Source organism: Onychomys torridus, chromosome 21 (genome assembly GCF_903995425.1).
Source record: "Onychomys torridus chromosome 21, mOncTor1.1, whole genome shotgun sequence".
NCBI classification, from domain to species: Eukaryota; Metazoa; Chordata; class Mammalia; order Rodentia; family Cricetidae; genus Onychomys; species Onychomys torridus.
Window position 1 is genome coordinate 9155351 of NC_050463.1, and position 13159 is coordinate 9168509.

At 42.8% G+C, this 13159-nt stretch overlaps 1 protein-coding gene and 1 long non-coding RNA gene across 7 annotated transcripts in view; one reads left to right on the forward strand and one right to left on the reverse strand.

The window, feature by feature from the left end:
* The window catches only part of LOC118571690 (zinc finger protein 136-like), a 75206-nt gene that overhangs the window by 16944 nt on the left and 45103 nt on the right, over positions 1–13159 (reverse strand). Inside the window, exon 1 of one of the 6 annotated variants that reach the window (XM_036170909.1) lies at positions 10844–11030. The exons of 4 other annotated variants lie outside the window; for them this stretch is intronic. In XM_036170909.1, the coding sequence (XP_036026802.1) occupies positions 10844–10846 (3 nt within the window). In that variant the 5' untranslated portion in view covers positions 10847–11030. Of the gene's footprint in view, positions 1–3025; positions 3146–10843; positions 11031–13159 lie in introns of those variants that run through there. One more of the 6 variants, XM_036170907.1, reaches the window with a different exon arrangement.
* LOC118571697 lies at positions 2942–5324 on the forward strand. The gene is made up of 3 exons (XR_004943383.1): positions 2942–3496; positions 3693–3874; positions 4606–5324. It is a non-coding gene; the product is annotated as an uncharacterized LOC118571697 (long non-coding RNA).

Sequence of the window (13159 nt, forward strand, 5' to 3'; positions counted from 1 at the left end):
TTACTGAACTTGACTTTACTACGTAGATGAAACTGTCCTCAGCCTCATGACAACATTCCTGCCTTCACTTTCTAAATGCATGGTTTGCAAGTGTGTGCCCACACATAAGGCTTATTATATAGCACCATTTTATACTCAAATCATGAATGAGATTAAAAAGATGTTTTTGTAAACTGTTACTTTATAGAAACACAATTCTACAAGGAAAGCAAAAGATGAGATTAGAGAAATAGCCCATTTTACCCCCAGTTCACAAGGATGAACCCATCTCTAAGCTTAGAAACCATGGTCACTGGCTGGGCAGTGGTGGTGTACGCCTTTAATCACACCACTCCAGAGGCACAGGCAGGTGGATCTCTGAGTTCAAGGCTAGCTTGGTCTACAAAGTGAGTTCTAGGACAGCAAGAACCCTTTTTTGAAAAACAAACAAACAAACAAAAAAACTAAAAGAAAACAAAACAAAAAAGAAACCATGGTCACTACATAGGTATAGGCCAGGGTGCTTCTTCACTTCTAGTAAATCATGAAACCCTGAGCATCTAGGAAACTTCATTCTGGAAACTGCACCCAAATTTCCCTACTTCTCAGTGTTAATAGCTTTTTCCTGTACAAAATCAATTCAGAGGAGTGGCCAAACACACACAGTTAGATGAGGATTCTCAATTGTGCTGGCATTTTATGACATCAATGTCATTAACAGATTCTTCAATACCAATAAGATGTCCTACAATTCAATTCTGACACTTACACTTGGCTCAGTCCTGAGAAGCTCCAACCAATAAGGTGGCTCAGTATGTCTAAAGGGGTGTGTTCCTAAGCCTAAAGGATCTAAGTTGGAACCATGGAACCCACATAGTGGAAAAAGAGAACAAACTCCCTCTGACCTATGAATGTTGTGACACATATGTGCGCACACACAGACACACACACACACACACACACACACTGACACACATACACACACACACACAGAGAGAGAGAGAGAGAGAGAGAGAGAGAGAGAGAGAGAGAGAGACTGACAAATGTTAAGGGTTGCAGTGATAAGAGAAAGAAAGTTCAGTGGTTAAGAGCACTGGCTGCTCTTAAGGAAGACCCAGGTTTGGTTGCCAGCACCCACATGGTGGCCCACAACCATAACTCCAGTTCCAGGTGGTCTGATGCTTTCTTTCTTCTTGCCACTGTGGACAATGGCCTCACATGTGACATACATATATACATGCATACTTATATACATAAAATATAAATAAATGAGTTAAAAAAATCCTGACAGGTTTATGGCTCAATTCCACTACTGTTTCCACTGCAGATGATAGTCCAAGGTACCTGTTTACTTCTGATCCCTCTCCTCATCCTAAAGTGATCAAAGGGTGGCACTCTAAGTGTCCAATTAGCATGAGGTCAAATGTTGCCTGAAAAGTTTAGCTAAGAAGAAAAGATGCATGCATGCTTTTAAATCCCAGTACTCAGGAGGCAGAGGTAGGTAGATTGCCATGAGATCCAGACCTTTCTGATCTATACATAGTGAGTTCCAGGTCAGCCAGGCAAGAATACATAGTAAGACCCTGTCTCAGAAAAATATTAATTAAAAAAAATAAAAAGAAAAGAAAAAACAATCCAAAGACATCCCTATGTCCTAGATAGAATCTGGAACACTAACAAACTTTTAAGATTATTCATAAATACACTGCGAAAATGATAAATCCTTTTCTTGAGGTAATTTTCCCTCAGACTACTCAATGCGGACATTCACACAAGTTATCAATTATACTCTGGTTATACTGCATGCTGCTTGCCCGGTGGAAAGAGAAATAGCTAAAGTTGATGAGTTTTACCCAAACACGTGATCCTGGCAAACAGAATTACTGACCTTCCCTCTCACAACACTTTCTGTACTTTAGAAACATTTCCCTCCCTTACATTTAGATGATGTTACTTCCAGGCCTGACCCATTAAATCTATGACCAGTCCAGACAAAAACCTTACAAATGCCCATTTGTCATATGCTTGAAAGATGGCTCAGTTGTTAAGATCACTGGCTTCTCTTCCAGAGGAACTGAGTTTGAGTCCCAGCACCCACATAACCGTCTTTGTAACTCTAGTCCCTTCCGGTCTCTGTGATCACCAGGCACACATGTAGTGCACATACACATACACAGGCAAACTACTCATACACATAAACAAAATTTTAAAAAAGAAAAACCTAAATGCCCACATGTCCCAAAAATATATGGCTGAGTTGAACAGAGAAAACAAAATACTTATTAAGCAAACTTTCCTGAATGATCTGTTCTTTCTCCAACCAAGCTGCTTCTTTCCCATCTGCTATCTCTGATCCACTCAGCAAAAATCAGCACACCACCTTTCCATGATAGTCACCCAAAGAGCAGGATGACCTGAGGGGAAGTGCCTCATTGCTTTTCTTTATTTGGAAATAGTAACGTTGAGCCCCTTCTGCCTAATCACTGCAATGCAGGGAGGGTTTAAGCAGTTGGGACTTACTGCAACTGCAATACTTTTCACAATCAAGTCTTCCTCCAATGTAATGTGAACCGCCAAAGGACAATAACAATGACGTCAGAGCGGAGCGCAAGTCTACTCCAACAGCAGTTACACTGCATTCTTTCTAATGAGTTGGGCAGTGCGAGGAAACGCCGGGATACATGGAGATTTATTTTCCACTCCATACAGCATTGGGCTGCAGGGGAAGGTCATAGAGTTCCTTTCCCAGGAATTGGAAAGACGCCATAAAACTACTGCCACGGAACACAGAAACGGGGACTCAGCACCGCAGCAGCTCCCGCCCACGGTCCCACGGAAAGGCAAAAGCTTCCTCCAGGACCCTATGACTGTCACCATAATGTGAGGGGATCTGGCACAGCGTGGGCCGAGCTCTAGACAGGAAAACTGGTCTCAGTGCAACTGAGTCCCGCGGTCCGGAAAGCAGAGGGACTGAGTGCTCCCGCCAGCTCGTGTGCCAGCAGTGTGGGGGAGACCCGCCCACCTCACACACCCGCCTCACGCTCACCATGTCTCCGCCCGGGGCCTCCTGCGGCTCACGGCTCCTGGGGTCGAAGCTCTCCCTGCTACTGAGGCTGAGCCCCACAAGACTTCCTCAGCTGACAGGACCTCTACGCTATGGCCGCGCCAGAAAGAAAGATGGCGGGTAAAGAACTTCCGCCCCGCCCTCCAGCATTCATGAACTGACAGTTCCCACAAACTTCGGCACATCTTATACCTGCTTTCTAGGTTTCTAGCTGGCCTGAGGCCTGCTTCTGGTTGACCATTAGAACTAAATCGAAGGACTCTAATGCTGACGACAACACACCATTTGGTTGCAAAACCAACCAACCAACCAACCAAACCAACCCCAGGAAAAAAAAATTAAGCCAGAACTTTGCGGCTGAGAGCAAAGTGTCTTAGCCAGTTGTGAATCCCGTAATCTACAATATCGACCGGTCAGTCAAGATGTGTCCTTGGTGTAAGAGTGGAATGGAAGGTATGGTTATAACAAACAATTTTCTGATTTCATTTAAGATCTCTCTCCAGGAAGGGGCTCAATATGTTATAGTGTAAGCTTGCTCAAAAGTCCATGGGTGGGGAGGTCATGGGCTCTGAAGGAGAACTGCTCTGTTGTTTTGTTATATGGATATAATGTCAAGCTGTCTTATAAATATTTATGTTTATACTCACAGATTAGTAATGCTGTCAGAGAAGATTACTGCTGGCCAGACAAGCTTCTTTTTGCAGTGGGTGATGTTTAATACTTCTAAGTGGTCCACTTCTAAGTGACTCTTGAATACTCACCCCCTAACAGGATGTCTGTGCCACCCATCCAAGACTTGGAGAACATCACAAAAGGATAGAAAGAATACAGGTATTGGAGGATGGGAAGTAATGTTGTGAATACTGTCTTTTGAGCTCATGAACTCCCAGCAGTGTAGTTATCCGCACAAGACCTGCAAAATATGGGGCCTCTCAACATTCCAGAATGAGGCCCCACCCTTCTAAAGGAACTATGAGGAATTGAGGGCTTGCTGGGGAAGAAAGAGTCATTGCCTTCAGAGCTATTGCCACTGAGATGTTGCCAATGCTTCAGAAAATAACGCTCACCCATGTACATTCAAGTAACCATAATTAAGGTCATAAGGTCACAAACAAACACAAAAAAATAAAACAGTGAGAGTTGGAGTGGAACTTGCTGAAACCCGGGTTCAGCAGAAGTGGGATGGGGATGACTTAATGGTGGGTGAAAAAGGTCAAAATATACAAAAATACAAATAAGAAATAAAGAAAATAAAGAAATAGCAGTGGCCAGCATCTGAAGAAACTTTAATTTGCTAACTAGGCACAAGAAGAGATTTACAACAATATACAATAGAGGAACAGTACTATAGCAGTTTCTTTCTGTCTCAATATGTACAGTACAGTGCATTCATCTTTCTTCTTGGGCTGATATGATGTCACATAGCTGCTATATAATGAGATTATATGAGGGGAATAATTTTGGACTAGCATTGCTGTATATTTCAGGACATTACTCAGAACTACTCACAACTTAAAAGTTATTAATATTTACCTCTAGAAATTTTCTTTTAATGTTTTCAGACACTAGCTGGACTGAAACTGAAGAATCTATATTGCAAGCAAGGAAATATTAAAAGAAAGTTAGCTGAACTTGCTGGCCATACTGGGACAGTTTGACCAGAAGATACTGGCCATGCTTGAAGCTGACAAAACTTGGATAGACTTGTTGGAAACCCATTCGGAGGTGAAGCGAATGGTTTAGTTGTCATGCACTGAGTAAATATCCTTGTGACTGCCACAGAACTGTGTTACATGGCTGCATGCTGGTGGCTCTGTATCTCTGGGGTATCAATGGTGATCATTCTTCCACGGACCACCCATGCACTGTACTGTTGATGACGGCAACAGCTTCAACTCTACAGGTAGCCCAGGCCTTAGGAATGGGAGTCTCTCTGATAGCTCTGCTCCTACCAAACAATTTTGCCTGGGCCTTAGGAATGTTGGAGAGATCTTGGAATATACATGGAGAAGTCTACCCTTCTGTCCAGCTTCTACACTCTGAAGACCTGGAGTATTAGAAACATATAGTTTGAGATTTGTTAGTGACTTTTCATCAGTAGACAGAAGGTAAGCACTGACTCAAGAACAGCAGGAAGAAACAGATTTATGGTGGCCTTAGTCTCAAGGTTAGTTGGTATCGTTAACCCCTTTCCCCCATGTTAAATTTTTCTGCATCAAGGGCATGACATCCCTATAATCTCAGCACTCAGAAGGCTGAAACAGTACTATTATTTTGTGGCCAGCCTGGGCTATATAATGAGATACTGCCTTAAAATAAAACAAACAAACAAAAAACCCACCATCACAAACAATATGAACAAAATAATCCATGCATTTGCAAAATATGGTAAGGGAAATTTTGAAAATCTCCATATTGCCTTCAAGGTCATTTTTCCACATCTTTCATAAATAGCACCTGGCTTCCTTCTAGCCAAATCTACCAGGTAAGGTGGCTTGGATGCTACTTGCTGTTCTCAAAGTGTACTGTATTTATATTTTACACAGTTAGCTGAGAATTTTCCAGATCTTTACTTTCAACTTCCATTTTGATGACATTAACAGTTATGTCCCTTCTTTCCTCCTGCATTTCCTTAGAAGCCAGTTGTCAAGTCCAAAAACAACCTGGGACAAGTCTCACTCAGTACCCGTGGCTCCTCCCAGCACCTCTCAAGCCACTCGCATTCTAAATCTCCACAACCCAGGGGCTAGGTTCCCCTTCCCTTCCCTGAACTTCTGATCCTTTATAATCCAGCCAGGCTGGCCACATGCTCTCTTGGCCTCTTAGTTCCTTGCTGTCTCTTTGTCTCTTTGAACCTTTTGGGTTTCTCTCTTCTCTTCCTCTCTTGACACCCCCCCCCCCTTTCCTCTCATGGCCTGGTTCAATCTGCACCCTTCCAGATGCCTCGGACTGAACTTTCCTTCATAGCTACAATAAAATTCTCCTCAACCACACCCTGGAGCAGTCATGTCCTCATTTTTATTCATCAGTAACGGAAGTCATGCAGCAACCCAAACAATAGCTGAGACCTTTTATTCCAAATATACCTGTTCATCACTCTGAAGTTCTATTCTCCATACTGTGCTTGGACACAGAAATAATTCAGCCTTTTAGACATTCATAATGAGGATGATAACTTCCCATTTTCAATCAGATGTCCTCACTTCTGATTAAAATCTCATCAGTATAGTCTTCCCTGCCCATTTTTCTACCAATATTCTGTTTAAGGGAACTGTGTTTGTTAGCTTTGTCAACTTTACAAAATGTATAGTTACCTGGGAACTAAGTCTCAATGCGGGACTGACCATATTGGGTTGTTCTGTGGTCATGTCTGTGAGGGAGTGTCTTGGTTGTGTTAACTGATGTGAGAAAATCTAGCCTAAAAGTGAGTGGTGCTAGTCCCTGGGGTTGGGTCCCAGACTGGGTAAGAGATGAAAGTGAGCTGAATGGTAGGCATGCATACATTCATTTCTCTCTGCTCTTGACTATGAGTGTGATGTGATTTTCCAGTTCAAGTTCCCTGCCTTTACTTTTCTGCAGAATGAACTGCAACCTGGACTTGTGAAATAAATAAACCATTTTCTCAATTTTTTTTTAGAAAGGGTTTCTCTGTGTATCCCTGGCTGATGTGGAACTTGCTATGCATACCAGGCTGGCCTCAGACTCACAGTTTCAGAGAATACTGTCAATCATAGCAAAGAAGACACAGCCGCAAGCAGAGATGGCATTGTGACAGGAGCAGGAGGCTGGGTGGTCACATGCATCTACACTCGGAAACAAAGAGTGAAGAGGAAGTGAGCCATACAACATACAATAAAGCCTCAGGCCCACCTCCAGTATTTCACTTCATCCAGTAGTCTTCACCTCTTTAAGGTTCAACAACGTTCCCAAAGTGTACCACTGGGTAGAGATCAAGTGTTTAACCATGTGAAGTATGGGGGACATTTCACATTCAAAATACAATACACTTTTCCACTAAGGTATTGTTCAAATAAAAAATGACACTCTGATGCTCATCTCAATTACTGCTTGGGTAAGTGACTTCCTTTGGTATTTCAAAGGGGGAAATCAGAGTGGACTAGATTATGTTATTCTGTCCATAGGAAAAAGCCACAATGGGACAGCACTGAATGTGCAAATAACCACAACTATTTCACAACCTAGGTGAAAACTCCAAGGCTTGAAGGGTATGGTTTATATCACTACTTACTGGATGGAGAGATGGCTCAGTGGGTAAGAATGCATAAGCATGGGGACTTGAGTTGTGATCCTAGCATGTACCTATAACTCCAGTTCTGTGGGGAAGCCAAGACAACACTGCTGACTCCCAGCTTCACTTCAGGTACAGTGAGACCTTGTCTTAAAGAAAAAAGGCAGAAAGAGTGATATAGCAGGGCACCCTCTATCCTATCTAGATGTTGAATTCACAGCAGCTGGGGTTACCTACAAAATATACTGGCACAATGTTGGGCTAATCGACATCTTTTATAGAGGAGAGAGAGACTTCTGAAGACTTATAGGCCATTAACTAGTAGCTAAGGAGGAAGGGCTCATGAGGCCTATCCACTCCTTGAGGATCTCTATGTAGTTAATAGTTGCTAAGGGAGGAAGAGACATTTTCTTTAGTGGTATAGAAGATGGGAAGGCACTAGTTGAGAAAAAACAGATCAATGGGAGTAGGAGAATATAATGAGGATCTCTATGAATTTGAGGCTAGCCTAATGTACATAGCTAGTTCCAGGCCAACGTAGAATACTTAGTGAGAACGTGTCAAAAGATAGGGTGACAATAGGGTGCATTTGATTGAAAGTGTAGTAAAACACAAAAATGTACTTGCAAAACTTCAAATGATATTAAAGATACAGTTATGTTTCAAATTAAAGAGGAAGCTCAATTCCAGACTCTCATGTCCACACTCAGAATTGCATACTACATATATGTGTGGAGGTTTGAATGAGAAATTTCCTTTACAGTCTTAAGCATTTAGGTACCAAGTTGGTGGAGTTGTTTGGGAAGGTTTAGGTGGCATGGGTTTTCTAGAGGAGATGTATCAAAGGATAGACTTTGGAATTAAAAGCCTCTCATCACTTCCATTTCACTCTCTCTGCTTCATGCTTGCGTATAAAGATGAGCCCCCAGCTTCCTATTCTTGTTTCCATGAGTCCCAGCTGCTACTGTGCTTCCCAACCACTATGTACTCTTATTCCTCTGGAACCATGTTTCTTCTATATGGTCCTTGGTCATGGTGTTTTATCACAGCCAGAGAAAAATGACTAATACAACATGCATGACAACAGTGAATAATAGTGAAATAAATACATTATATGTATGCTTTATATCTTTAGTGTATCATGATAGTCATGCCAGGCCAGATTGTCCAAAGCACCCCACACTGCTCATAAATACACACAAACAAGTGCTGGTATAAAATTAGGTGCTGGATATGGTAACAGAAATGATCAATGATGACACTCTCTTTTTTTACACACTGAAAATGCATAGAGAAGAAAGAAACCTCAATTTATTTCTGAGACAGAGCCTCTTTATGTAGGCCCAGGCTGTCCTTGAACTTAAGAGATCCACCTGTGGGCTGGAGAGATGGCTCAGGGGTTAAGAGCGCTGACTCTTCTTCCAGAAGACCCGAGTTCAATTCCCAGTACACACATGGCAGCTCACACCTGTCTGTAACTCTAGTTTCAGAGGACCCTGACACCCATGACAAAACCACAAATGCACATAAAAATAAAATAATTTTTTTTAAAAAAGAGATCCAACTGCCTCAGCCTCTCAAGTGCTTGGATTAAAGGTATGTGCCACCACTCCCAGGCTGAAAGGAAGAAACTCCAACCTCCATATCATCTCCTGTTATCATTTACTCTTCTTAACTTCCTTTACATCTTACAAATGGACAATTGACTTATTTCATCCTGTTAACAGTACTAAATGCCTCCATCTCTTTATTAAGGGCAAATGGGAACTCTGCCATACATTTCTAGAATTAGAAATAGAACTGTGGCTTTGGGGTATGTTTCTTTGAGTTATTATGGGCCTACCTCTCCCATTGGAGGGTATCCTTGCCAACATGAAGGCTGGACAGCTTTGGTAGTCCTTGTTCATCTACTAGTTGGGCTCTGGCTATGGTTATTTTTTGTTTTGTCTTTAAAGACAGGGTTTCTCTGAGTAGCCCTGGCTGTCCTGAAACTCACTTTGTAGACCAAACTGGCCTCAAACTCAGAGACCTGCCTGCCTCTGCCTCTGAAATGCTGAGATGAAGGTCATTTGCCACCACTGAACACCTATAGTTATGATTTTTTGAGATAGGGTCTCATTATGTAACCTAGGTTAGCCTCAAACTTGTGATGTTCTTTCCTTCCAAGACTTGGGATTACAAGCTATGCCACTGCATCATTCTTGGTTGTGATTTCAGAATTAACTTCCCAGATGACTGGGGACATTAGACATTTGTACATGGGTATTAAGAATACTTGGCTGAGTTTTGTGGCATATACCTTTATTCCTAGCACTCAAGAGGCAGAGGCAAGTAAATTTCTATGAATTCTCAGTCAGCTTGGTCTTCATAGTGAGTTCCAGACGAGCAAATAAGACGCCGTCTGAAACAAGAACAAACCCATGTTAACACCATAGTTTTGGTATTAGCTGTCCTCCAGACATCCTGCAAAGTATTTATTCCATTCATGGTCAAAAATATCTTTTTCTTGTATGTGTGCTAGGTACTGAATCTACTTCTAGGCAAATATTCTCTGCCACTATAGTACACCCCCAGTTCCTCTTTTTATTTTTTATTTTAAAACATGCTCTAAGTTGCCCAAGCTGGCCTGGAATTCTTGTAGCCTAGACAGGCTTTGAGCTTGCCATCCTTCTGCTTTAGTCTCTTGAGTAGTTGGAATTTCAGATCTGAACTACCTCTGTAGACTAGACTGGTCCTGAACTCACAGAGATCCACCTGTCTCTGCCTTCTGAATACTAAGATTAAAGACATGAGCCACTATACCAGGCAAAACCAGGCATTTTTTATAGTAATTAGTAAGCAAAAATTAAGTATATATGGTTCCCAATATTTTGCTCAAAAAAATTTTTTTAGACAGTGAAAATAAAATAACAAATCACTGTAGAAGAGGGTTATAATGTACTAAAATACACCAGAACACGGGGTTAGAATATGGAGCTTCTTAATCTATTTCCAAGTTAACTAATCCAAAAGCACTGAATGTCTACATCACTTTTTTTTTTTTTTTGGACAGAATTTTGTAGCTAGCTTAGGTAGACTTAGAATGTGGGGTTCAGTCCAAAGTTGCCTTCAACTCATTATCATCTCGCATGTCCCAGTGTTGTGGGCATGTGCTAACATGCTCAACTATATATACTTTTTAGGAGGGGTCTTGCGGTAAAGATTGGAGAACGGAGTTCTGCAAGAGTTGGGATAGGCCGCTGGAGTCCGCCACACAGACAGCAGAGAAACCATGATGCCCGCAGCACCCAAAGCAGGGCTGGGTGTAGAAGCACCGACCCAGGAAAGACCAAGTGAGTCCTATACTTGCAGACGTTTATCACGTCTGCGTCCTAGGGTTCTTACGGGTTCAAGACAGCTTCAGAGGTTGGCTGTCACCCGGCCAGAGGCTTGACTGTGTTCCCGCCCCTCTCAGCTGACCAGACCGTGCCAGGAAGAAAGATGGCGTGTGAGGAGCATCCGCTCTGCCTCCCGGCATTCCTGATTGGACAGCTGGCCGCAAGGACACTTACCATGTCTGAGCCCCAGGCTTCCTGAGACTCTCAGGAATACTCCGGTGCTGGAAGTCAAACAGCCACGGACCCTGAACGGCCGCCTGTGACTCCCTCACCAGACAGCACAGCACCACAGTAGCCAGGCAAGTAGAAAGATGGCCGTTGAGGCACTTCCGCTTTGTTAATCGGCGCTTCTGATTGGATAGCTCGTGCTGCGCTCCACGGTACTGATTGGATAGCTGTCAGAGCCCACCCTCTACACTGTGCATGATGGTAAGCTCCGATTTTTATAATTAGGGCGCAAATATCACATTCCAGCCACAGTTCTAGAGAAGGAGTCCCTAGACCAGCCACATAGGAAAAGGGACGCCAAGCTAGGGCAGGCCACACTGGAGAAATTTGAGATGATGTAGTTTGCATCATAGCAAAAACTTTCCCCTACCCTTTCACTCAGTCCATAGATTTTTAGTCAAGCAAAGAAAAATATGCCAAGAGGATATAGTTATTCAATGTATATGGAAAGTGCAGTTACATAGTAGCAATCATGACGTGCTCTAGGGGTGCAGGAACCAGTTCATTTGCTCTGCCAATTAAAATAGTTTAATTAGAATTAAAAAAAAAAATCCAGGGAAGCAAAGTTGTAAGTCATGGCAGCTGCTGGAGTAGGACAATGGAGAGAAGAAGAAAAATAAAGCATGTCATTTGAGTTATGCCTACCTGGAGGTCAGCCACACTGTGAGGCAGGCAGTCACGTGACAGGGAGGTAAACTTTATGGGAAAAGCAAGGAAGCCCAAAGCCAGAGACTAGGAGTTAGATGGATCTCTGATAGGCAGACAAATAGATAATAAAGATAGCAAGCTTCTAGCTTTCCCCTTATATTTCTAAATAGACACCAAGGCCTAAAAGGCCTACTGGGCTTTTATTCCTGTCAATAGGGCCCCCTTCCTGTGGAGAGGTCCTACAAGTTCAGCACCATGGATCAGACATGTTTACCCCAAAGTATTTGTTTCCCTGTGTTTGTTCAAACTGAACAACTCTAAATTAGAAAAGACCTTTCAAAGCTTCCTCATCCCTGTCCCTCTGCTTTGCAAAGGGTCTTTCTGTGTGCACCTCCCTCCCCATACTCTTACATGATTCTGTCTGCAGTGTCCGAGATTTTCTGTTGCTACCTGTTGTACTTGAGAATTTTCTTGACTTCTAATTCTGTAGAATTACAGAAAACAAACTCTATCAAAACACCTAGATGGCAGCAAAGGTATCAGAAAAAGCATACTTAGTGTCCAACTAGTATCTGGAATAGGAACAAAAAGAAAAAAAAAATACCTTTTTCAGGTCATAACTCAGAAAGGTAGCCTGACCCAGCTGAACCTCAGAGAGGATGGCAGGGATTGCACTAGGGAGCAGGAATTCTGGAGAGGAAAAGTACAGCATCTTGCTAGAGGAATAATTATTCTACAGATCTCTTTAGCATGGCTTATGGTGATCCCACCTTCCTAGAAATGTTCCTGTATTGTCTCCAGCCACATATGGCAAAACTCTGCTAAAATGCCAACTCCTCCCCCTCTGAAACAGGTTAGCATTAAAGAGGGTATGGAAGCCTGCAGGTGTGTTCAACTCTGTTCTGTCCCCTCCTTCCTCCTCCTTCCCTCCTCCTCCTTCACTTGCTCAATCTCTTTTGTTCAGTTAAATGTTCTCTGGTTGTCTTCTAAGAATAGACTAAAAGGTACATTTCATCGGGCTAAAATCAGGCCCTAGGAAAAATGTTTTAACCCAAAGACATAGCCTTTGCTATGACAGCAAGATATAAATCTGTTCCAGCTATTTTACAGGCACCTGCAGGTTCCTGGAAAGAGTTCTGCTACTGTATCAAGGAACCTGGTCTAGTGGAAACTAATATCAGTCTCCAGAGCCCCCTTTTGACCCCACCCAGTTTTTAGCCCATATTTCACAGGTCCACTTCTGCCAGATGTGTGCTAAGGCCAACCTGCAGGGGGCCTTACAGATACACCAGTCCCTATACCAGCTCCGAAGACACTAAGGACTGATTTCACCCACATGCCCACTCATAAAAAGCCATGTTCTCTCTTAACTTTTATTGACACCTTTACAGGATGGATAGAGGTGCTCTCCACCTCCATGGAAACAGCAGATATGATGGCTCAGGTATTCCTGGAACACATTATCCCTTGATTTGACATGCCATCCCCCCAAGCTCCTGGGACATCAGTGCTGGTACCACCAGGTTCAAGTGGGCATCTTATCCAGGATAGATGGTCTGTCCAACGACTGGGACCCTCCACCTTCTGATTCAAATTGTCCCAGTGAAGGGCCTA